We start from the raw sequence: 27,148 nt of genomic DNA, 5'->3' as shown, positions 1-27,148 counted from the left end.
TGAGTTTGCCTTTCTCTCTAGGGGTCCCCAACCTTTTTCACCCGTGAGCAACATTCAGATGTAAAAAGAGTTGGGGAGCAACACAAGCATGAAAAATGTTCCTGGGTGGTGCCAAGTAAGTGCTGTAATTGGCTATTGGTAGCCAAGAATTCTTGTCTGGCCGAACCGAATCCAAATCCTAATTTGTATATGTAAATTAGGGGCAGGAAGGGAAATCACGTGCCTTTTCATCACAAAACAAGGTAAAAAAAATCCCTCACTTTTTACTTTGCCGGTCCTAATTTGCCTAATAGGTATTCGCCAAATCTTTCATAAAGGATATGGGGATTCGGCCGAAATCCCAAATAATGGATTCGGTACATCCCTAATAAAAACCAAGGGGTATATTTATCAAAGAATGAAGTTAGAGATCGCCACAGTCCGCTAGAGTGAAATTCCACCTCTCTCCATTCATTTCTATGGGATTTAGTATTTATCAATGGGTGAAAGTGAAAGTTCATGAGAAATACGCTTTTAAAAATCCCATAGAAATGAACGGAGAGTGGCGGAATTTCACTCTAGCTGACTGTGACAATCTCTAACTTCACTTTTTGAAAAATATACCCCAAAGTGTAACTGCCAAACAAAGTCTCCTGTAGGCTGTGAATCCACATGGGGTTTATCAAATAGCCCACAGCACAGGCAGGGCCGGAACTAGGGGTAGGCAGAACAGGCACGTGCCTAGGGCGCAAAGGTGGAGGGGCGCCAGGCACATACGTCTGCCACCTTCCCCTAGCTCAGACCCATGCGTCCTCCTCCACTTGCAGCCCCTCTTGTCTCTTTGTGCATGCCTGTGTGTGCCTGCGCGTGCCTGCACTCTTCCGTGCACACACGCGATTGTGCTCAGGCTCTTGAGTTCCCCACAGCTGGCAAATACTCAAGAATCCTCTGCACGCTTGTGCGCAGTTCCGCGCATGCGCACACACTTCGCATGCAAGCACACTTGAAGAGGGGGGCGACGTAGCCGGGGCACAGGAACTTTTTCAATGCTTGTGTTGCTCCCCAACTCTTTTTCTAGTTGAATGTGGCTCATGGGTAAAAAAAAAAAAAAGGTTGGGTGTCCCTGATCTAGAAACACTGGCACTGACCACTACAACACCAGTAAGACCAGTATCACCTACCGCCATTACCGGACTGGCCCCTGTATTGTATGACTTTCTATCAATGTCTTACTGAACAACAATGGAAAAAGGCCATGGATTTATTATGGACACCCATCATTGTCATCCATCCAAGTCATCCATCATTGTATATAATCCTAGAAAAAATTTAAGCAAATGGGTCAGAATCCAGAGGCCGAATTTCCTAGACACAGAGGCCAAGACATCTCCTTTCTTCACATCATTTGGAGCTGCCCATATATAATCACCAACAATCTTACCCTTCCTGGCATGTTCTCCCTTGAGACATGCTAATTACTCTTGTTGATGAACTCCTACTACTCAACCAAACCATGGTTCTTATCTAAATACACTGTGTAGTTCATTTTTATGTGGAAGTATTTATTAGCAGATGTATTTTGTCAAGGCAAAGGACTTTTTGAGTCAGATCTGTATAATAGATGCTGAAGTTGGTGAGCTTCACAGTGGATGAGTTATGAGCCCCCAGGCAATGCCAAGCCTGTTCTGTAAGTAAGGTGCAATATATGATGTGTTAAGCCTTACTTGCAGCACTCAGAGGAGCCGTGTTGTCATCCAGAGAGTTGCTCCCACTGGCCGGCCGCAGCTGTTCCTCATCACTGGAGCCGGTGGCCACGGTGTCGGAGAAGGACGAGTGACTGGGGGCATCCTGAGAGAAATACTGGGACAGCTCCGCTTCTGAGCTCACAGAGCCCTGCTGTGAAAATCAAGAAGAGACTTTATCCTATGATTTGTGTCTTAGGTAACAGCTTGGGTCATTTGCAGGCTGGGAAATGGAAAGAAAAATAAATGTGGAACTCATGATTCTTCACAGACACCCAATGTCTGAAAAAGAACCATTTGGTTTATCTCTTTAGCATATTCTAACACCCCGGCCCGAGCATAATGTCAGGTCAGGTGACTCTACCCGACTTGACCTCAGAGCACCTATTTGTTCCAGGAAACACTAAAATGTTGGGCCTGTCGGTCAAGTGTCATGGGCCAATCCAGAAGACACCGATCAACGAATCGCAAGGAAGCTGCCAAGCCTATAGCTTTGGTCTGTACTTGGCTTCAATAATGAGACCAAGGAAACGAAGGCATAGGAAAACCATTTTATAAAAATATATTTACTATAATCTCACACCCAGATAAAGCTGTGACTGTTGCTTAAAGTGGGGAGGGACCAATGGGTGAGGGGGCCCACTAAAGAACTGTCTAAGGGAAAGGGGGAAGAAAAAGTCCCAGCTGCAGCCCCCAGTTAATTTCTTTTGCTGGAGCTATCATTCCCTAGCCCAGGAATGGTATTGGACTTGGAGGGCAGTACAAAGACACATTAGGCTGGGAAGCTATTTACTCATGCCAATGTCACCCCAGGCCTGAATCTACTCCTAATCCTGACCTGGGAAAGCACGGAGGGTGATTGAGACCAGGTAGAAACATGTCAGTTCCACATTACCAGTTTATCATACACCTATTATAATAACTTACAGCAAAGATATGCACATTTAAAGCAAAGATCCTGGCAGGTATTACCCTTACCCGACTGGCAGGTTCCAGGAAGCGTTTCATTGTCCAGCTGAGGGATGTTGAACCGTCTCCATGTTTGGGTTTGCAGGCAGGAGAAGGACTCTTCAAATGGAAACCTGAAGACAATGATACATGGGACACTGTTCACTGCTCAGTGAACTACAAGACAGACCAAAAATGGGCTAGAAGCCCAGTATTAAACTACATTAGTTGGCTTTGTATTGCCAGTTCCTGGAATGGCTACGTTCTCTAATCTATATAAAAGCAGTCGATTGTTTACATTAAGAATCCACAGAATCCATGTTTTTTTCAGCAGAATCATTCTGACCGGCCAAACCAAATCCTAATTTGCATATGCAAATTAGGGGCGGGGAGGGAAATCACATATCTTTTTGTCACAAAACAAGGAAGTAAAAAAAAATTCCCATTCCCACCCCTAATTTGCATATGCAAATTAGGATTTGGTTCGTATTCGGCCCAATCTTTCGCAAAGGATTCGGGGGTTCTGCCGAATCCAAAATAGTGGATTTGGTACATCCCTCCTTACATATTACAGTAAGGGGTTCTTAATCTCTTGATAATCTAACTCTTAATACAATTTAAGCGTATTGGCACAAACTATGCATTTTTCACACTGAAACCTGCCTGGGGTTGATTAGAGTGGATGTGTTCATTCACTGCAATAAAAACACTTTTAAGGTCGGACTGGGCTGGTGGGACACCGGGAAAAAACATGGCAGGCCTCACCAACAAAGACCGAATCCTGCCCTCCCACCCACGATCAAAACCCGATCCTGCCCTCCCCTGCTGCCAGGCCCAGGCTGGCAATTTATAGGTTCTTGCAAATGCAGAGAGGCTGCTGTTACGTTTCAATATGCAGTTACCATTTAGTGGATTGGTGGGGGGCTGCTTGGGCCTCTGTGTACCTAAAATGCCAGGTCCTATTTTGAATGCCAATCCAAACACTGCTGCCCTTCCTCCCCCAATCCCCATGTCCTCCCCCTTTGCTCCCCCGCTGTACTCCCTCTCTTGATCGTGCCAAAATTAAGTATAGCGTGCGCCTGAGCAGGCCTGGTGAGCCTCACACACCTCAGTTCAAATGAATGCTGTGTACCATTACTGTAAATATGACCATACACAGGTAATCTGACTCCTTCACACCGAGTCGGCAGTTATCTGCCTGTATAAAGGGCCCTCCTACAGGCCTGACTGACCAATATCTGCCCAAAAATCAGAAAGACAGCTACTGGGCAGGTTTAAAAATCCCAGTGGGGCAAGGACGCATTGTCTTATGAGGACCTACATTCCTGACGTTGTGATCCAATCGTTTGGCCCTAGTGGAACAAGGTCCTGGGTTACAGGTAGGCAGCAGAAGTGTTGTATGCCTTGTGCCCCCCCTCCATTGTACCCTAGGCATGTGCCTCTTCTACTTACCCCTAGTTCCGGCCCTGTTGATGTTAGTTAATATCATCCATAGGCAGAAGTGCAGGAAGGGGGCAGATAGATTATCAGAAATGAACAGTGGTTGGATAGGACCAGCTTTTTCCATATGAACAAATGACTGCATATGAATGATATTGATGGCTGTCTATCTGCAGGTACCCTATAGTCAGTGACCAATAAAGAGTGCATAATGCAAAATATAAGAATATTATAGTTAAAGGCCAGGTGCTATTATACAGGTCATGGAACTCCAAGGTGACTTCTAATAGCATCATATTTTATAATAGGGGGTATATTATTTATTATAATACACAAAGTTTCAGCAAGTCATGTGCAGAAATGACATCACTAACCATCAATTATAACTGATGACATCACTAAGCACTGTTTATAAGGATATCACTAACAGGATACTCAGGGCTCTTGATTATTATGAGGTTATACTGTTACATTTTACTAGCATTTATGGTATAGTGATTAAATTGTGTGAATGTGCCAAAAATTGGAATGGCTCTGCCCTGGTTAGATTTCCCCGGTCTGGCTCATTTATAGGCGTACAGATCACAACACATGGATTACAGACACGAGGCTAACCCATAGAATGAAGGGAGTCCTTGCTATCACGGTGCGTCGTACGGGCGATGGCTTCGTCCATCTCTTGCTCTGAAACCTTGAAAGAAATAAGAAATATTTGCAAGTGGAATGCAGACACCTACACGTAAGGAAAGAACGAGGACTTCATGCACCCAGCAGGGTTTCCAAAGAAGTGTCATTATTCTGAAGCCCACTCTGTACTATTGCAGCCCCAAGAAACACTGACACAGCAAATTTATCAACTGGGAACAAAGACACCAAAGAGAAGTTTTACCACAGCCTGCCGTTGGGACAGTGTGGGCAGTAAATACTCAGTCCAGTGTAAAGAAAAGAGATTAGGGGGAGCATAAGGGTAAAGAATAGAGATTGGTGGGGAGCATAAAGGAGAAAAAGAAAGAGCAAAATAAAATTAGGAGAGAAATAAAAATAAAGGATTCCTCTAGTTGTTGAAATACAGTTCCCAGAAATCCCTGACAGCAAAGGAACTACGGTAAGTGACCGAGAACCAAATGGGTGTAAGAATCTCTCACCTTTGGATTTGGGTGCCGGCTGATAATAAGGCTTACTGGTCCCGGGCCGCACTCGCTTAGTATAGCGTATGCCTCGCTAAGCGCAGCATGCCTAAGGCTCACAGAGTCAGCTTCCAGGATTTGATCGCCGCGACTGAAGATACAAAAAAAGCGAAACAGTTTTTTCATTATCTAGTGGTAATTTTTAGCAAGTTACACAAAGCAAAAGAGCATGAAAATGTCTGGGAACAGCCACAATGCCAACTGAGATTGCCTAAAACAGTTAAAGTTGCACGCCCACCTGTTTTAGTTTATATTGCGTCCGGTATCCAGAAACCTGGAGTTTTCTGGATAACGGATCTTTCTGTAATTTGCATCTTAATACCTTAAGTCTACTAGAAAATTATGTAAACATTAAATAAACCCAATAGGCTGGTTTTGCTTCCAATAAGGAATAATTATATCTTAGTTGGGATCAAGTACAAACTACGGTTTTATTATTACAGAGAAAAAGGAAATACTTTTTTTAAATTTCGAATAATTTGATTAAAATGGAGTCTATAGTAGATGGCCTTCCAGTAATTTGGAGCTTTCTAGATAGGCTTCCGGATAATGGATCCTATATGTGCATGTGTGTGTAAAATAAGTGTAAAACTGGTGACAGTTATTGTACTGTATAAAATTGCCTCAAATTAGTTCCAAAAATTTAACATCACACAGACAGCTTTTCATTTCAGTGTATTTTTAGCCGGAAATTAACTGTGCCTCCTTCCACTCCTGTACACTTGAATGGTAAACACCGAGAAGAAGAGGTGTGAGTTCATCAGATCATTTACAGACAAAAAAAAGCACTCACACCTGCACTTCCCACTGTTTGCCAAGCGAATGGGGGCACAAGAGGCAATTATATCTGCATTTATCTGGCTTGAATATACTGTAAAAAAAAAAAAAGCAGCCGTTGTGCCATTAGCCTTAAAAAGGCCGTGCTGATAAGTCCAGCACAAGTCAGCAGTTTACCGGTCACGGATTGGGACCATCTGTTGACCTGTCTGGCCGATATATTGGGCAAGATTCTTATCTGATGAACACTGCATTGCTGCGACCCTCCAGGCTGACAATCAAATCAGCTAAATTTGGTCCAGTGTGTGGGTGGATATATTGGTAAAAGATCTGCTCATTTGGTGACCTCAACAAATAAGACGATCTTAAAGGGGACCTGCCATCCAGCCATAAACAGCTGTATAATAAAAGTCCTTTTCAAATAAAACCCAAATGATTTTTTGGGTTTTAAGTGGTTTATTGTGTCAACAAACTAGGCAACGTTTCGGGCCAACGCCCTTTCTCAAGCCTGGAGCAGACATTGCATCTTCGGGTTCATGGCTGAACCATGCCTGTGGAAGAATAGGAGATCCTTCTCTCCAGAGCTTAAAATCTAGGATGCAGGGAGGTGTCAAAGAAAGATGGAGTTTAATTGCAGAGTAACCTATCGGCTCACCCCCATGGCCTTGGCTAATGAGCCGTGAGTATGTCCACATTAAGTTAAGGCCCCCATACACGGGCCGATAAAAGCTACCGACAGACCGAGTCGCCAGCTTATTAGCCCATGTGTGGGACCAATTTACGGGCTTCCCCGGTCGACATCTGGCCCTCTTGATCGGCAGGTTAAAAAATCCCGTTGGATCGCTGCTGCATATGTGCGTCTATGAGGCCCCGACTGCCCGTGACGGATCAGGGCCCACGATCGGATCAGCCCGATATTGCCCACTCCAAACGAGCGGATCTCTACGTCTATGACCACCTTAAGGCATAGCGGTGGGGGCAGGCTTTCACTTTCCATTCTGCACGTCCTCGATTTCTCTTTTTGCTTGACATAAAATAGGATTTGGAATTATTTCTTATGGAGACAGGTCCCCTTTAAGATGTCGGCTGAACTTCCATGGAACCCACAATAGTAAAACTGTTCCCCCCACCAAAGATTTAGGCTATTACAGCCCGCTCTCCAGTTGATGGAAACAATACTTTTTTGTTCAAAAAATGTTTGTAGCATTAGCAGTACGTAAGAGGTGCAGGCAGCCGTGTTTGTTAAAACACCCTCTCTAAGGCCAAAATATTGGTTGGGAAGACAATCCTCTGAGTCTCCCCTTTAAATCTAAGGCTATTGGGACCAGCAAGGGTTTCCTCAAACCCCAATCAATACCTCTCCAAAATGCACAATAAGAAACTTGTGCACATTGGGGCAGATTTTGGCTAGAAAACAGTGTTCATTGTGTCCAAATCACCTGCCTAGAAAGAAGGGGAATAACATATAATATATAAATAAATATATATAACCATAACAACTGCCCGTAACTGTTCATCCAGTTCTCCTATGTAACCTGCATGTCGTCAGTTTGTTATCTAGTCTGCATTGCAGCTGCTGAAATGCTCATTTTTCAACTCCTAGATCTTCTGTTGCACTACAACTCCCAGCAGGCTGTTAGGGGGAACGCCACTCTAGGCAACTAAATCAGATAACACCAGCTATTTCCAAGCTATTTAAACAAGAAATAGGATTACTCAAATATCTTTCCTGACAGGTAATATTATACATTCCGGGAGCATGGAGAGCTTGGAGTAACAATATGGATTTATGGCTTTGGCCAAGAATAACAAACCCGCCCTCCCCAGACACAGAAAGTAACACTTCCCCTGGCCGGTGGCATGACATTATCCCATCTGGAATCATTCACAAGATAGATCATCTGCGCCCTCTTTTTTCCCCCTTTTCTTTATTAAAACCATATTTCCTAGGGCCATCAGGAGAGACCGTCGATTTAATTTTACATGAATTTATTAAAATTCTAAACAAAAGCTCAGACCGTATTGCACTGAATAATTCAAGAGCATTTAAATCCACATCACTACTCACTCCTCGAGCAGAAATATTCAGCACTTACACATAATACATACTGTGCTATGCCTAGTTAATTTATTCTTCATATGGCTCTTTATGCCAGTGGAATTTGGGATTGTCAGTCTAACTCCTGAAACAATGTAGCAGAAGCCAGCCGATGAATAGACTTGAAGGAAAGTGGACTGCTGCTACATTGTTTCAGGAGTTGGAACCAGAGAACAGACAGAGATAAACAAATATTAGATGCCCTTTTCCCCCCCTTTTCATTATTAAAACCATATTTCCTCCAACACGAGGGCCATCGGGAGAGACTGTCGACTTAATTTTACATGAATTTGGTAAAATTCGAAACAAAAGCTCAGACCGTATTGCACTCAATAATTCAAGAGCATTTAAATCAACATCACTACTCACTCCCCGAGCAGAAATATTCAGCACTTACACAGAATACAGACCGTGTTATGCCTAGTTTATTTATTCTTCATGAATTTCTTGAAGTACAGCACCACAAATCTTACTTGAATAAAAATATGCCTTTATTTGGAACACTGGCAGGACCTGGATAAGCGACGTTTCAGCCTTTTTTCAAGCTAGTTTATTTATTCTTCAAACCAGTGGAATTTGGGATTGTCAGTATTATATCTAGGGTTGCCACCTTTTCTGGAAAAAAAAATACCGGTCTATATATATATATCTTTTTCCCCTAATAATAACATTGGGATCAGCCATCATTTTTACCGGCCAGATGGCAACCCTAATTATATCGGACTACTAAAACAGTGTAGCAGAAGCCAGCTGATGAGCAGACTTGGAGGAAAGTGGACTGCTGCTACTTTGTTTCAGGAGTTGGAACCAGAGAACACACCGAGATAAACAAATAGTAGATGCCCAAAATGAAAGAGAAGCAAAAACTGGACAGTATTTTCTTTTTCCACAAACCTGAGCCTGCCGTCCATCTTGGCCACAGATCCCGGTGCTAAGCTGTGGATATAGATCCCAGGGGAGCTGTTTTCCAGTGTAAGGCAACAGGCACCGATTCCCAAACCCACTCCGGGTTCTGCAAGGGAACATAGAGGAAAGTAAAGGATTGTCCAAGTCTAATGACAGTCTAAAGGTGGCCATAGATGCACAGATAATATTGAATGAAACAAATTTTCACACGATATTCGGTGCGTGTATGGTGGGAAACAAGCCGACCGATATCGGCAGAAGACTTGGATATCGGTCGGTTTGTCGATCGGGCGGGCCGGAAAATTTTGATCGGGTGCCTTTAAAGTAGGGATGAACCGAATCCAGGATTCGGTTTGGGATTCTGCATTTTTCAGCAGGATTCGGCTGAATCCTTCTGCCTGGCCGAACCGAATTCTAATTTGCATATGGAAATCGCATAGCTTTTTGTCACAAAACAAGGAAGTAAAAAATGTTTTCCACTTCCCACCCCTAATTTGCATATGCAAATTAGTATTCGGTTTGGTATTCGGCCAATCTTTCAAGAAGGATCGGGGGTTCGGCCGAATCCAAAAAAGTGGATTCGGTGCATCCCTACTTTAAAGGCACCAAAACATCGGCCATTGTTAGTGCTGAATCGTCAGATACAGGTAAAATTCTATTGTTTCTGTCTGTATATCTGACGACTCAGCTCTACATGTGTGTATTGAAACGAACAATGTTTTTTTGAAAGATCTTTTCCAGGAAAAATCTTAATTGTTATATCTATGGCCACCTTTACTGTACATACACACAGATAGACAGTGTACAGTCTATCAAGCAGGACCCTCTAACCTCTAGGGCCAATGTGACTGCAGTGTTCTCATCACTGTACATAGGGAAGGTATATGCCCCCCTCATTACCCCCTCATTACCTTTATTAAGTGCCACATCCATGATGATCCGATCCTTGGGCCCCGGGCCCTTACGACACCCAGAGGTAGAATCTCCATCTTCAGATCCAGGCATTGAAGTTCCAAGGCTGATATTCGAGTTTGGGGAGCTGGAACGGCTCATCATGATGGGGGTTTGGCAAGGGGTGAGGCTGGGACTGCGCAGTCTGGTCCGTACCGTCAGGGTAACAACACCCTTTTTCAGTTGCTAAAAATCACAAATCAGAGAAGGAAGCCAATAAACAACAGATATCAGATTATGGCCCTACAACTGTTTTACGGTTTCTATCGATTGCCCATTTATCTTAAAGGGGACCTCTCACCCTAAGAAATAAGTCCAAATCCTGTTTTATGATGTTATTCAAGCAAAAAAAAATTCACTTAAACCTCATACATGATTTCAATTTCATTTTTTTTAGTCTTGTAAATCACCATCACATCAAGCAGGCAGCAGCCATTTTGTGGACACAGTTATTAAGGCAAGCTAAATTCTTGCCAAAATCATGCCAAAATTGTGTGCCCACACCTGTACACTGGCTACAAAATTAAATGTTGGAGAAGGAGGGGGAATGTAAGGAGAGCAGTGACATCTATGAATTGTAGAATGGAAAGTGAAAGTAATTGCCTGCCCCGCCTCTGTGCCTCAGGCATATAAGAGGGGCAGGCAATACATGATTGACAGCTGAAAGTTTTAAATGAGTTTATAACCAGTATAATTGTTTTAATAAAAAAAAGAATTTGGGTTTCATGATTAATTTTAAAAGGACTTTTATTATACCTTTAACCAGTGGCATAACTAGTTGTTACTGGGCCCCATAGCAAATTCAATTTAGGGCCCCAAAATATTTATAAGTTGACCTATTTTACCAAGATATATTAAAATTGCTAATTAATTAGGGTCTCACTGGGCCCCCTACACTCCTGGGCCCCCCTGCAACCGCAGGGTCGGCTTCCTCTATAGTTACACCCCTGCCTTTAACGTTGCCTTTAAGTTAACTTTAAGAAAAGCAACTTTCCAATTGGTCTTCATAATTTTTTTTAATAGTTTTTTTTAATTATTTGCCTTCTTCCCGCTGACCCCCATCTAAAAATCAAATGCACTTGTACGGCTACATGTTTTTTTTGTTATTGCTACTTTTTATTCCTCATATTTCTATTCAGGCCTCTCCTATTCATGTTCCAGTTTCTTATTCAAATCAATGTATGGTTGCTAGGGGAATTTAAAAATGTCATTTTACAAAATTGCAAACTGGAGAGCTGCTGAATAACTCAAAAACCACAAATAATAAAAAATGGTCTCAGAATATCACAGCATTCTAAAAGTTGAAGAATTTGAAGGTAAACGACTCATTTAATTCACCAATAGGGTGTAAGGGAATTAAAGAAGGCAGGTGGGTCATGAAAGAGGGTTTGTTACAGCTGAAGCAGCAGTGCTGGCAGATACATTAGACAGCTTTAAGAAAGGGTTGGCTGGTAGAAATATTTTGCTTTATGTTTTGCCTAGTCACTGGTGACTATGTTACTTTTATTAGGTGGCGCCTGAGTGATGGGATTAATTTAGAATGAACAGAGCCCCTGAGCATGCAGAATGGATCCTCCCGTATAAATTCCTGCTACATGTGCCGTCATGCCGTAACCTCTTAAATCTAAGTGCCATTATGTAACCCCGGTTTATCCTGTTGCTTCCCATTACATCATCCCCTGACCGACTGGTTCTCCTGCCAAATCCTCCATAAAAAGTACAACTGTACTGCAGGTATAAACACTTGTATAACAAGATTAATACGTTGTGCACAAAGTGCCAACTTTGACCTGCCAAACATTCATTATTCCCACGCTGCTGTAATGGGGCACAAACGGTAAAATGGAATGGTGTGTATGTTTTACAATTGTACCCTCCACTTTGGGCCCAATTTGGGGCTCGATGGCAAACTAAACTACCGCATAATTTTAGAAAATAGAAGTAGTAACTTCGCCTAAAAGCAAGACACTATTGGGATGACTTCAGGTGGCTCATGTACCTTTATATCTGATTTAATACATATAGAGGCACATTTATTAAAGGTCAAATTTTGTGTTTTTTCAAAACTCTATTAAATTCGAATATACCCGAAATTCAACAGGGGGGGTTATTTATTAAAAAAAATCGAATATCTAAAACTCAGACAAATTTTACAGACTCGAAATCTTGAATCAAGTTTTTTCTCCGGAAAAAACTTGAATGTCAGGAAGATGTCCAAATTGGTCCCTGGACCCCTCCCTTTGACTTAAGGTGGCCATACACGGAGAGATCCGCTCGTTTGTCAACGAGCGGATCTCGAATGAGCGGATCTCTCTCCGATATGCCCACTTGAGGTGGCAATATCGGGCTGATCCGATCGTGGGCCCTAGGGCCCAACGATCGGATCCTAACGAATGGGAACGGGCGGTCGGATCGCAGAACCGCGTCAACAAACAGATGCGGCCGCGATCCAACGGGATTTTTTGTCCCATCCGATCGAGATCTGGCCAACTTTCGGCCAGATCTTGATCGGGGAAGCCCGTCGGGGGCCCCATACACGGGCCAATAAGCTGCCGACTCGGTCTGTCGGCAGCTTTTATCGGCACGTGTATGGCCACCTTTATGAACTCGGCAGCTTTTAAGTGGCGAATAGTCGAATTTGAGAGAGAGTATGATAAATCTCGAAATTCGAATTTGAACTAAAACTTGAATCGAGTTTGGATAATTAACAATTTGAATTTGAGAGTTTTGACCATAAACAAAAATTGGAAAATTCAAATTTCAATTCGACCCTTAAAAAATCTGCCCCATAGTGTATATAGGCGGGTTAGTGGGTGGACGGGTTTATGGACAGGTGGGTGTGTATACATAGAGGCAAGTAGTAAGGGACCCCACTTGCTGCAGGTCTATAGAGAATAATACTGAACTGGGAAGTCCTGTTATTGTCCTAGAACAGGTATGGGACCTGTTATCCAGAAAGCTTGGGACCTGGGGATTTCCAGATAACAGATCTTTCTGGAATCCAGATCTTCATACCATAAGTCTACTAGAAAATCATATAAACATTAAATAAACCCAATAGGCTGGTTTTGCTTCCAATAAGGATTAATTATATCTTAGTTGGGATCAAGTACAAGCTACTGTTTTATTATTACAGAGAAAAAGGAAATCATTTTTAAAAATTTGGATTATTTGGATAACATTGAGTCTATGGGAGACGTAATTCGGAGCTTTCTGGATATCGGGTTTCCGGATAAGGGATCCTATACCTGTACTGATGATTGATTCCAAAGCTCACCCCATCCCATAGTGGAAAGCCTGCAGCTATAGGGGGCCCAGTGGCAGCCCCACAATTCATAAGCAATATAAAAAAAAACAGGTATGGGATCCGTTTTCCAGAAAACTCTGAATTACGGAAAGGCCATCTCCCATAGACTCCATTTTATCCAAATAATCCGAATTTGTAAACATTTTTTTCCTTTTTGTCTGTAATAATAAAACAGTATCTTGTACTTGATCCCAACTAAGATATAATTAATCCTTATTGGAAGCAGAACCAGCCTATTGGGTTTATTTATTGTTTACATGATTTTCTAGTATATTATATACAATATATTAAACTATATATTATATAGTATGAGCTATGAAGATCATACTATATAATATAATATGAGCTATGAAGATCCAAATTACAAAAAGATCCGTTATCGGGAAAACCCCAGGTCCTGAGCATTATGGATAAAAGGTCCCATACATATATATATATATGGAATCCATATGAATCCATCGCACAAAGATACCCCTCAGGGGCTGCATGCCTTATGCAAGTGAATAATATTTAAGTACAAATAACCTGCTTGGATGCTATGGGGCCATTCTGCAAGCCATCATTTATACAGATTTCAGACCTGTGCAGCCGCCTAGTAATCAGTAATACACTAGACTTATTACTGTGCCTTCAGTTAAACTGCCCTACGGAGACAATTTAAAGGGCAGAATTTGATTTTAAATTTGACTTTATCGGGTTAGTAAGAAGTAACAGTTCAGGCCGACAAGCAATGACACCAATATAAAGAAAAGCTGCTTCTTTCATTCGGCATCATTATCGCCCCCGTGGCAATTTCACTGCAGGATGAGATATTCTCACGCAGAACTGGCAAAATGTGCAGCAAATATACCCCCCTCCCCTCGTGGACTGAAAAATAATGTATTTTCCCCCCGTTTTACCTTTACCTTGAATTTGTAAATCGCTTCTTGGTGGGTTAAACCCTGCAGAGATTCCCCATTAACCTCCAGAATTTCGTCCCCTGGGAATGAGAAAAACATTTCAGAATGGGGCAACATGTACCAATAATGATATTTTACAGGTATGGGACCACAAAAAAACAATGTAGTGAAGGGAAAACCTAAAATCAGAGGATGTAAAATTGAGGGTTTACTGTATATCTTAGTTGGGATCAAGTACAAGCTACTGTTTTATTATTACAGAGAAAAAGGAAACCATTTTTAAACATATGGATTATTTGGAAAAAAAGAGTCTATGGGGCAAATTCACTAAGCGCCAAACGCTAGCGTTACTTCGCTAGCGTTTGGCATTTTCGTTACTGTGCAAATTCACTTACGAACGCTGGCGTAGATTCGCTAGTGTTACTTCGCACCCTTACGCCTGGCGAAGTTTCGCTATGGACGTAACTACGCAAATTCACTAACGCGCGCAGTGTACTGAACGCTACCTTTTACGCTAGACTTCCTTCGCCACCTCAGACCAGACGAAGCGCAATAGAGTAGATAGGGATTGCTTCAAAAAAAGTCAAAAATTTTTCTAAGTCCCAAAAAACGCTGGCGTGTTTTCTATATTATGGGTGATAGGCTGAAAAAGATCGAAAAAATTTTTGGGGCTCCCCTCCTTCCCCCCCACATTTCCTAACTCATGGCAACTTAACTATACAGTGGGCAAATGTGTAGGGCAAAATAAAATGTTTATTTGATGTTTTGAAGGTTTTCTAGCCATTTGTAGTGCTGATACGTATTCCTCCATTGATATTTGAATTTGGCTCCATATGCAAATTAGGCTTCGCTAGCGAAACTTCGCTTCACTTAGCGAATCAACGCTAGCGCAACTTCGCAACCTTATGCTACCCCTGAGCGCAACTTCGGATTTTAGTGAATTTGCGAAGCGCTGGCGAAACTACGCCTGGCGAAGTGTGGCGAAGTTACGCCTGGCGCAACTACGAATCTTATTGAATTTGCCCCTAAGAGAGACGACCTTGTAATTCAGAGCTTTCTGGTTAACGGGTTTCCAGGTATAAGAGGTTCTATACCTGTAAAACACATTTCAGTCGTGATAATGAAATATATAAAGCTCACTTTGCACAATCTCTAGGAACCTAATGCAACCAACCAGATGTTTGAGTTTTGTTTTGTAAAAATTACTTTTAACGGGCACTATTTAACTTCTCATTGGTCCTGCAACTTTTAAACGGGTTATTCACTATTAAATTAACTATTAGTATGATGTAGAGCAGTGATCCCCAACCAGTAGCTCGTGAGCAACATGTTGCTCTACAGCCCCTTGGATGTTGCTCCCAGTGGCCTCAAAGCAGGTACTAATTTTTGAGTTCCTAGCTTGGAGGCAAGTTTTGGTTGTATAAAAACCAGATGTACTGCCAAACAGAACCTCAATGTAGGGTGACAATCCACATACTGGCCACTAAATGGGCAATCACACCACTTATTTGGCACCCCAAGAACATTTTTCATGCTAGTGTTGCTCTCCAACTCCTTTTACTTCTGAATGTTGCTCACGGGTTCAAAAGGTTGGGGATCCCTGATGTAGAGAGTGATATTCTGAGACAATTAATTTCTTATTATTTGTGGTTTTTGTTTTTTTTTAGCTTTTTATCCAGCAGCTCTCCAGTTTGCAATTTCAGCAATATGGTTGCTAGGGTCCACATTACCCTAGCAACTATGCTTTGATTTGAATAAGAGACCGGAATATGAATAGGAGAGGCCTGAATAGAAAGATGAGTAATAAAAAGTAGCAATAACAATACAATATAGCCTTACAGAGCATTTGTTCTTTTAGATAGGGTCAGCGAAATAATTCAAAAAGGATAACATAAAGCCCAATTGAAAAGTTGTAAATCATTTTGTAACTGGGAGTCCATGCACCTGATTTCCGTATATCTATAGAAGTAGTCAGAGGGACAAGCCCTGGTTCCAAGGGCACTCAACACACAAAATTATTTCTATCCAAAGATATATATCCCAAGGCTTGTTTTCAGTAAAAAATATTATTTATTAGTATTCACAATTTAAAAAGTTTATGATACATACTGACCCCACATGGCCCACCTTACACGTTTCGTACCCTCCGGCACTTAGTCATAGGTGTCTCTATCAGCAGCATGTTTAACACAAAATTTAAACCCTAGTAATCCCTCCCATTTTCGTTTAAAACCAATCAAATATGAAAAGGGGGGATTGCCCTCAAAAAACAATCAAGAGTCAAAGGGGATTACATCTAGTCACACTTGCTCTACATCTAGTCACAGTTTAGCCTCTATGGGGCATTTGTATCATATCTTTCACAACGTCAGCTCACGTTTTATATTAGTTTCAACAAATTCCATACATTATAGTTAAGCATAATTCATTATATTCATAAAAAAGTATATCTCTCAAAAACAACCAGTAAAATTTGTATACAAATCGCTGTTGTATCAATGACCAATTTCATACGTACTTTGCACAAATATTCAATACCATAGGTATATTTATATTATAAACATTAAAAGCCGTCACTAATTCTTTCTGTTTCCTAGTATTATATTCTATTACCTTTCTCCGGGAGTTACCTGCTTTTCTAACATCTCTATTTTTGCAAATTTAGGTATAGCAGGTCACATCAAATTCATGGTTGAGGTGTACCTAGATGAAAAATCCAAAAAACTTCTCTCCTTTCCAGAAGACTTAATTGGTCTCCCCCTCTCACCCCTAATCTCACTCTTTCTATCCCTTGAATGGAATTGAAAAGTCATACCTCCCAACAATTTGGAAGTAACAAGACAAAAAAAATTTTTCGCGCGGAGCGCAGCGAATTTTTTTGACCACGCCCTTTCTCTGGCCACACCCCTAATTACCATGTTAATTTTACAAAATTTGGCAGGTTATGAAAGTTTGAAAATATTTCTCCTTATCTAAACTGTTTTTTTGTGTCTCAAAATTATAAGAAGTATCTTATTTGCACCTGTTAGCTGTTCTAGGCTCTCTGCTAAAAGCCAATTAAGTTAGAAACTTTGTTTCTTTTTCTGGCTGTTCAGTGCAGAGAAAATAGGGACTTTCCAGTACAAATGAGGGACTGCGGGTTCAGCTGTCAAAAGAGGGACTGTCCCTCCGAAAAAGGGACAGTTGGGAGGTATGGAAAAGTTGCTTAGAATTAGCCATTCCATAGCATAATAAAAGTTAATTTAAATGTGAACCACCATTGTTTTCATGTTGCAAACAACTCGCATATGTGAATCCAAGTTCAACAGCTGAGCACAGACAGGGTGGATTTCAGGATGAAAATGCACATTCTTATAGAACAACTTGCCCTGCCTTTGGCCAATGCTGTGCCGCAATGCGGAGGCAGAAGAAGCATATCAGCATTTTCTTCCCCAGCCCTTAAAAGGGGATGATTCATTTTTAAGTTAACTTTTAGTATGTTTTTCAATTGGCCATCATTCTTTTCTTTTTATAGTTTAGTTATTTGCCTTCTTCATGTAACCCTTTCCCAGCTTTCAAATGGGGAGGGGGTCACTGACCCCATCTAAAGGCTACAAATGTATTGTTATTGCTACTTTTTATTACTCTTTCTATACAGGCCTCTCCTATTTATATTCCTGTCTCTTATTCAAATTAATGCCTGGTTGCTAGGGGAATTTGGAGCCTAGCAAACAACTGAAATTGCAAATTGGAGAGCTGCTGAATAAAAAGCTAATTAATAATAAAAACCAATGGCAAATTGTCTCAGAATATCACTCTCTACATCATATTAAAAGTAAATTTAAAGGTGAACAACCCCTTTAATGTGTGTTTACTCAGGGCTGGAAGGGGTAGGCAGCAGAGGGGTGTATCATGGACACAATTGTGGGGCGTAATTATCAGGGGAGTGAGTAAAAGGGGGTAAATAAGAATGCAGAGCAGGGGGCAACAGAAGGCCATGCTGATCAAGCAGGGGGAGGGTGAAAGTTGGCCAGACAACAGTATCTATAGGTTTATATTTTCTGCACTCCCGGTTCTGACTCTTGAAATCTCTAATGATGTATAGTGCACAGCTGGCACAGAATTACATATTCTCTAGCAGTTTTGGGGTGGCGATCCCCTTTAAAATGCAGGCTCACACATTATTCAATGCTTTGTGTATCGAATGCTATCGCAGTAACACAGAACAGAATAAAGGATGTGAAACGTATGCAGCTATGGATACCATATATTTCATTATTAGGACTCACTGCAGAGCTATTATTTGTGTTTTTTTTTTCTTTTGGTAACTAGGCTTCCCACGGCAGCACCGAGCCCTCGTTGCAGGGGATTACACTTATTACATTCCAAGGTGTTAATAGGCCCCCCTCGGGCTTTCTGCTTTGGATTTAAAATTAAAAGTCGGGACTCCCACGCAGCCGTCACCGGCAGCCGGATCAGCTTCCAGCAAATCTAGCATCAGGCACACACTGAAGAAGGCGAAATGTTCCTTTCGGGTTTTATGAGCTAATTTGTGGCGTTATGGTGACACAGCAATGTCAGGGAGATAGATAGAAAGTAGACTGAGTTGTCTTCACACATTGAGGACACAGACGAATAAAGCAATAAGCCTAAGGGGCCTCTTCTGCCATCCACTGGACAACAACCGCAATTCAAACACCCCCGAATTGTAATAACATAATACACCGAAACCTGATTTTTAAGTTTTCCCGCATTTTACTTTTTTTTATTCGTGGTCCCACCAATTTATAATACATTTCAATGGGTGCATTTCCCTGGTTTTAAGTAATGTATTCCTGGATTTTGCATCAAAATTTTGAGCTGCTGTTCCAAAAACTGCTTTTTTCCTCTATGAATGTTATTATTTGTGAAATAAAGAGGCTTAACATAATAACCAGATGTATATTTGCCCCGTTTCTGCCTGTAAATGGTTAATCCCAATGAGTCTGCCCCTTATACAGTCCTGCACCAATCACTTATTGCTTTAGGTTGTGTATGTGACTGACAGAGAGTATTGCACTTGCCCCCCAAAGTATAACATTAACTCTGCAATGCTGAAAGTGGACCTGTCACCCAGACACAAAAATCTGTATAATAAAAGTCCTTTTCAAATTAAACATGAAATCCAATTTCTATTTTTTATTAAAGCATTCATAGCTGTTGTAAGCTCATTTAAACATCTCAGCTGTCAATCAAATATTGTCTGCCCCTCCTCTATGCCTTAGGCAATTACTTTCACTTTCCATTCAGCACTTCCTAAATGTCACTGCTCTCCCCACATTCCCCCGTTCTCTTCACCATTTAATTGTGTAACCAGGACATGGGGATGGACATCAGGTCCCCCATTCTGGTGCACAAACAAGATTCTGAGATGATACAAGGGAAACACATTGCCATGGACTAAGCAAACCTCCCCGAGTGAGGACACAGAGCTGCCGCGCATCAGCAGAAATTCAGCCTTTTCTAGGTCACTGGCGCTTGACGGCTTCCTAAAAATGCCAAAAATGCTCTGCTGACCAGATCGCTACAGACAGCTGCAATCCTTAGTAAAAATGCATAAGAAGAGTATTCAGGTCAGGTAGAACTGGTTCAAAAGAGATGCGGGGAAGATCCGTGACTCATAACAAACAGGGACTAACCAGAGGCAGTAAATTACCCCTGTCCTATGTCTCACAAACACCAGGGTAAATATATACAGTACATGTAATACATTTTCAAGGGTAAATATACCCTGTTCACAAGCAAGATTTATATTCCATAACAGCATGCAAAAACATTCCTTCTTGGCACATTTGAACATAGTGGCTGGACCACCAGGTGCTATGTCTAGGCCAAAAAATGTCTCATCTGTCAATGCCATCTGTAAATACCTTCTTTTAGCCTTCCATCTGCAGCTGCAGCGCCATTGGAGAAAATTGTTTTTACAAAGATCCCCATTCGCCCTCTGGCTGAGTCCTGTCCACCAACTATACTGAATCCAAGGCCCTGCCAAAAAGGGGGTGAAAAAAACAGAATACAATGATTATCCGTCACATTTAATTAAGTATTGGACATACCTTATCTGTAAGCCCGAGACATAGGCTGCAGCTGGAAGGAAGGGTTTGTTTATACAGAGCTCATTTTCTCTGTTTTAACAAACTCTCCTGATTACAGGGGTGAATGGGCAGGGAAGAAAGCATCAAAATAATAAAAGAATAGGAGGAAACTGCAACCACTGTAACTATTATTTTGATTGCTTTCAAGATAATAATATAGATACAGGCTTCAGCTGGGGTGAAGGGGGTTGTTAATACAGAGCTCATTATCTTTGTTTTAACAAACTCTCCTGATTACAGGGGTGGATGGGGAGGGAAGAAAGCATCAACATAATGAAAGAATAGGAGAAACCTGTAACACTAATCAGATTGATTTCAATATATAGTGAACAAGTACCCCCTCTTGTAAAATATAAGGATATTATAAGGATATTATAAGTTACCGAGGAGTTTCATGACCATCTAAAAGTACGAGGCCGAAGGCCGAGTGTTTTTATACAGGTCATGGAACTCCGAGGTAACTTCTAATATCCTTATATTTTGCAACTGGGGGTACTTTATTAATTATAATACACAAATTTCAATGAATCATGTGACAGAAATGACATCAGAACTCACCGTTTATAACTGATGACATCAGAACTGTTTATAAGGATATAATTTACAGGATATTCATGGCTTTTGTGTATTATAATGATATATCACTAATTCAATTGGTTTCAATATATAGTGAATGAAGTACCCCTTATTGTAAAATATAAGTCACAGAGGAGTTCCATGACCATATAAATGTATAAATTTATACAGGTCATGGAACTCCAATGTTACTTCTAATATCCTCATATTTTCCAACAAAGGGTACTTTATTTATTATAGTTTTAGTGAGTCATATGACGAAAAATTACATCACTACTCACCGTTTATAACTGATGACATCACTAGTCTCCGTTTATAAGGATATAATTTACAAGATATTCATGGCTTTTGTGTATTATATAGTGAATAAAGTACCCCCTGTTGTAAAATATAAGGATATTATAAGTTACCAAGGAGTTTCATGACCATATAAAAACACGAGGCCGAAGGCCGAGTGTTTTTATACAGGTCATGGAACTCCGAGGTAACTTATAATATCCTCATATTTTACAACTGGGGGTACTTTATTAATTATAATACACAAATTTTAGTGAGTCATGTGACAGAAATGACATCACTACTCACCGTTTATAACTGATGACATCACTACTCACCGTTTATAAGGATATAATTTACAAGATATTCATGGCTTTTGTGTATTATAATGATATATATGGGTAGGCTGGTTAATAAGAGTCCATGGCAGTGTATAACTCATGTTTCAGGTTTTCCTGAGAAATAAAGCGTCACGCTTGTTAAAAGCTCAGGCGTCCCGTGTGCTATTTGGGACACATTGTTCTAGGCTGTCACTGTGCTCAGATGTGTTATGTAATGCCTAATTCAGCAAAGGAAAATAAAAATTAAGTGGTTAATCCTGTTTAGTCTGTAGAAATTTAACACGGTACAGAAGCCACAGATTTTATGGTTCTGTGTTTCATCTTGATTTGGGCCGTGCAGTTCATTTTCCAAGGAAAAACCGAATGGGACGGCGGCTTGGAACGGGTTCAAGGCTGAAGAGAATGGCCATTGTTAGTGATGATAGGACCCAGAACAAAACACCCAGTGGGTGGTACTGCTTAATGGCGCTGCACCTATGCTTTCAACCCACTACACATATGGGATCCGTTACCAGGAAACCTCTGAATTATGGAAAAGCCGTAGACTCCATTTTATCCAAATAATGCACATTTTTAAAAATGATTTCCTTTTTCTCTGTAATAATAGAACAGTAGTTTGTACATGATCCCAACTAAGATATAGTTAATCCTATTACAAACCAGCCTATTGGGTTTATTTAACGTTTACATGTTGTCCTAGTGGACTTAAGTTATAAAGATCCAAATTAGGGAAAGATCCGTTATCTGGAAAACAGCATTCTGGATAACAGGTCCTATACCTGTACAAACAACTCTGCATCACAGAACTGCACGTGAAGTTGAGAATCAATGCTGCATCTGGCAAAGCCTTACCTTTCCTTGGCCTTTCATTAGCACAATATTAGAGATGATTGATGGCTGGGCAAGTCTCCAAGGAGATTCCACTTGCACGGTGCTTAGAGATCTCGTAGTCTTCTTCACAATGTTGTATTCCTGAGAATGAAATATTGACTTGGGTAAAGATCATGTACAAAATTATACACACGCTAAATGTGTGTCTTTCTTCTGGAAACCTAATGTCACACTGGAAGGCCTCTCAGAAGCCAATAAATCTAGAGGGAAAATTTCCTTAATGCGGGGACATAGTTCCTTATTGAGGTTAAAAGAAGACAAATGCTCATCAAACATCCATTCATCGACGTGGAATAAATATATCACCAAGTATAACATCTATTTTGATAGGCTCCCATTTGTATTAATGGCTTTTTGGGAAGGTTGGTTGATTTGGACCTTACTGCTCAACTATAGTGGCATGTAGCTGGTGCCCTCATTAAGTTAGTCCATGGGTCCCCAAAATTTTTTTTACATGTGAGCCACATACAAATGTAAAAACAGTTGGGGAGCAACACAAGCATGAAACAAAGTCCCAGTGGGTGGGAATTTGGTAGCCCCTATGTGGATTTGCAGCCTATAGGAGGCTTTGTTTAGCAGTACACCTGGTTTTTACGCACCAAAACTTGGCTTCAAGCCTGGAATTAAAAAAAAAAGAAAAAAAAAAGACAATTTTGCCTTGTTAAGTCAATATGAAGCACAGTAGTGGTGTGCGAGTCAGGATTTCCTCGACCAGCACCTGAGCCCGATTTCCAGGTTCCTTTTATAGACCTGCGCCAACCCGCCCAGTCGATGACGTCACAAAAGGGGCGGGTAGGCAGGTGCTGCGTCTATAAAAGTAGAACCTGGAGGTCGGAAGCCGGCATTTCCGCCACCTTTAGAGAAGAGTGTGAAGTCGGCCAGAACCCGCCCGACCTGCGAGTAAACGCGCAGGTATTGGGCCGGCCCGCACATCACTAAAGCACAGCTCTATCATTCTGAAGCTCTGTGCCTTTTCCTTGGGTCCTTAAATGTTACTCACAACTTCCAACACTTCAACATCTAATCTTGAAGCATTCAGGGAGTAAAGCCCTCAAGTGCAGTGGAAACACACAGACCAGTGCAGACTTTCTTGAAATTATGATAAATGTATTTTAGTTTTGATCTCCAGCATGACGATCATTCCAAGCCACACGTTCATTCCTTCACTCCATGTAAGCGTCACTGACCTGTCTTGATCCTATGGAGTCCAGCTGCTGTGGCAGTGAATGCTTTCGACCCCCACGCGATATTTTATCTCCATTATCTCTGTATGAATCTCCGTTGGCCACTGTAAGCTCATCGTCTTCACCGACAGATTCCAGGCGACTGCCACTCCCTGGGAAATAGCAGAATATATCATATATTAGGGCTCTACATGGTCAGAAACAAATGAGACATAACAAGGGTACAATAATGGCAGCTAAAAATACAATGTACTGTAATTTATTAAAAACAAAACAGAATGAACTTCTCAACTGTGATCATTTGGCAGATAGGAATGTTTGCATTTTAAGATGCCCACACATGGGCTGGTTACTGAGTCCCTTTCAACCAAGCTGGATTGTGTATTGGCATCATGGGACCCCACCCCAGCTAATAGGGTCGCCATAGCCACAAGGCAGGCTTATGATTAAAGGATAAGTAAACCTTAAAAATAAGTGAATATAAAATTGATGAGGGTGCTATTCTAAGCACTTTTGAAATGTACATTCATTATTTATTTATTTTTAATTCCAAGATATTAAAGGATACATGTACTGTTAACATGAATGAATTGTGTTACAACAGCGCCACCTGCTGGTCATTTTCCCACCAGTCTGACCACCAAGTAGTCAAGGACGTTGTCAGGAGAAAGAAAGAGGCTGCTCTGATGTTCTTCTGCTTAGGAAAGATTTGAGAAAGGTTTCTGTTTTTTTCCTAAGCAGAAGAACATGAGAGCAGCCTCTTTCTTTCTCCTGACAACTTCCTTGACTACTTGGTGGTCAGACTGGTGGGAAAATGACCAGCAGGTGGCGCTGTTGTAACAAAATTCATTCATGTTGACAGTACGTGTACTATCAACTGGGACTTTGTTTCATGCTTGTGTTGCTCCCCAACTGTTTTTACATTTGTATGTGGCTCACAGGTAAAAAAAAGTTTGGGGACCCACGGACTTACTTAATGAGGGCACCAGCTACATGCCACTATAGTTGAGCAACCAACCTTCCCAAAAAGGTAACAAAATTCATTCATATTAACAGTACATGTATTCTTTAATATCTTGGAATTAAAAATAAAAAAATAATTAATGTGCATTGAAAAAGTACTTAGAATAAAACCCTTATTCATTTTACATTCACTTATTTTTAAGGTTTACTTATCCTTAATAGTACAAGCTAACATTTAAAATACCCAGGAGACGCAAAACAAGACCTGCCATATTATAATAGATCTGACACTTGGAACATGGTCACATTTAAAGGCACTTGTGTTCCGGCAATCACAGCAGACATGCCAGTGATTAATGACTGTATCAGTGATCATTTCAGTACCTTGGGAGCGGCTTCTGTACTTCAGAAGACTATTGCCCAGAGTGGGACTCCGACACACGCCTTTGGGTACCTCTGAAGATCTTTTTTCTTTGAGTTTCTCAGTTTCTGACATCTAAAAAATAGTAGGTATAAAAGGTACATTTATTTTCCATTTACTCAAAACCAAGCAAAAGACAACACCAAGCAACGTTTCGATTGGTCTTCATTTTTTTTATTTATTTATAGTTTTTGAATTATTTGTATTCTTCTGACTTTTTACAGCTTTAAAGAGGGGGGTCACGGACCCCATCAAAAAAACAAATGTTCCGTATGGATACACATGTATTGTTGTTGCTACTCATCTTTCTATTCAGGGACTCTCCTATTCATATTCTAATCTTTTATCCAAATCAATGCATGTTGCTAGGTTAATTTGCACCCCAACAACCAGAATGCTGCAACTGCAAATTGGAGAGAGCAGCTGAATATAAAGCTAAATAACTCAAAAACCACAAATAATAATAAATGGAAACCAATTGCAAAGTGACTCAGAATATCCCTCTCTACATCATAATAAAAGTTAATTCAAAAGGTGAGCAACCCTTTTAAAGGGGAAATATATATCACATTTGTCTTTAAAGATACAGTACATTATGAGTATCTGTTTTGAGCGACATATTGTTTCCATACATATTTTATGTGTGCTCTCATACACTGCTACCTTTGTAAGAGAAAACAGAACATACACCCTACAGTGAATTCTCTGGATTAAATTAATATTAAGCAGATACAGTATCAGATATTTCTCTTTTGCCCCATATTTCAGCACTGAAACATTCTATAGTCTGACTCCTATGAGAATGTTCAGAGGCACCGAGTTATATTCCTATAATTTTCCTGTCATCACATTCCAATAGAGGCAGCTGGAGCGTAATTTACTGTATACAGTAACATCAAAAGCAGAATCCAGACAGGAATAGAGAACTGAGAGCCTTTCCAACAGACTGAAGGGCTTTCCATTGAGCCAGACAGAGACCAATGCCATAAGAACTCTGTAATAAAGACTGTGGATGGTTGGGAGAATACAATTCTGTGTTCTGTACTGGTACTGGTTATTAATACCTTTTCCAAAATCGTAATGAATGTACTGCGTATTAATCAATAAATAAAAAATATACTTCAAGCATTAAATGGATATTATCAGCCATACAGTCATCCTATGCTCACCAGCTTCAATACAGTAGCTGCATTTCAGCCCCATTGGGGATTGGGCGTCCCAAATAGTGAGCGCTGCTCAAGAAATACCCCCGGCAGTTTTACCAAAGAGATTGTCTCAGGTCAATGGGTGTTGTAAACCCGCAGGTTGTTTAAGACTGATACAGATATGTATATGTATGGGATCCGTTATCTGGAAACTTATTATCAGAAAGAAACAGATCTTAATACATGATACAAAGTAAGATATCATTTACTCTTATGAGAGGCAAACAATCCAATTGGGTTTATTCAGAGCAGAGACACACGCTCAGATTCGGGGAGATTTAGTCGCCCAGCGATAAATTGCCTCTATTCCGTTTTTTTCTCTTATTTAGCAATACATTTTCCTAAACAATTTAAGTGAAAAATCGTAAGAAAATTCGAATCATACACATTTTTTTGTATTTGAGTGAAAAATAGTGAAAATCGTAAGACAATTGGAATCTATTGGTACTATTTTATTTGGATTTCCCACCCCCCCATTTTTAGGATTTTTGCCTGAAAACCACAAAATCTTTTGATTATTGCACGAAACCCAGAGCATATCAGGATATCTTCAGGACTTCTCCCATTGACTTTTACACAACCTCAGCAGGTCTGAGATGCCGGATTTTCGGATTCTGACTTTTTTCATCCTCAGGGTATAATAAATCATGAAAAGTTAGAGGTTTTTTTTTCCACAAAAAATTCAGATTTTATAGCCCAAAAAACTCATTTTCAAAATTTTTTTGGGCATTCGGACTTTAATAAATAACCCCCTTATTGTATGAAGATCCAAATTACGAAACAATCCCTTATCCAGAAAACCCCAGGTCCCAAGCATTCTGGGACATACCTGTACAAAGTATTGTGGTCAGCATCTTGCTCAAGTGGGGTCCATGTCACCCTAATATACTATACCTACCATACTCGCTCCTCCTTACTACAAGACCTGCTTTCACATATAATTT

General features: G+C 40.8%; 1 protein-coding gene across 4 annotated transcripts in view; it reads right to left on the bottom strand.

Moving 5' to 3' along the window:
- The window catches only part of pdzd2.L (PDZ domain containing 2 L homeolog), a 206,251-nt gene that overhangs the window by 29,037 nt on the left and 150,066 nt on the right, over positions 1-27,148 (bottom strand). For 3 of the 4 annotated variants that reach the window (XM_018266579.2, XM_041569775.1, XM_018266591.2), the window contains 11 exons: positions 24,963-25,074; positions 23,619-23,767; positions 22,393-22,512; positions 20,123-20,237; positions 14,241-14,314; positions 9,989-10,214; positions 9,066-9,183; positions 5,255-5,387; positions 4,725-4,800; positions 2,700-2,803; positions 1,704-1,875 (listed from right to left, as the gene is read on the bottom strand). In XM_018266579.2, the coding sequence (XP_018122068.1) occupies positions 1,704-1,875; positions 2,700-2,803; positions 4,725-4,800; positions 5,255-5,387; positions 9,066-9,183; positions 9,989-10,214; positions 14,241-14,314; positions 20,123-20,237; positions 22,393-22,512; positions 23,619-23,767; positions 24,963-25,074 (1,399 nt within the window). The remainder of the gene's footprint in view (positions 1-1,703; positions 1,876-2,699; positions 2,804-4,724; positions 4,801-5,254; positions 5,388-9,065; positions 9,184-9,988; positions 10,215-14,240; positions 14,315-20,122; positions 20,238-22,392; positions 22,513-23,618; positions 23,768-24,962; positions 25,075-27,148) is intronic. The other variant, XM_018266584.2, reaches the window with a different exon arrangement.

This window comes from Xenopus laevis, chromosome 1L (assembly GCF_017654675.1).
Source record: "Xenopus laevis strain J_2021 chromosome 1L, Xenopus_laevis_v10.1, whole genome shotgun sequence".
Lineage (NCBI taxonomy): Eukaryota > Metazoa > Chordata > Amphibia > Anura > Pipidae > Xenopus > Xenopus laevis.
This window is presented reverse-complemented; position numbering and strand designations above follow the sequence as displayed.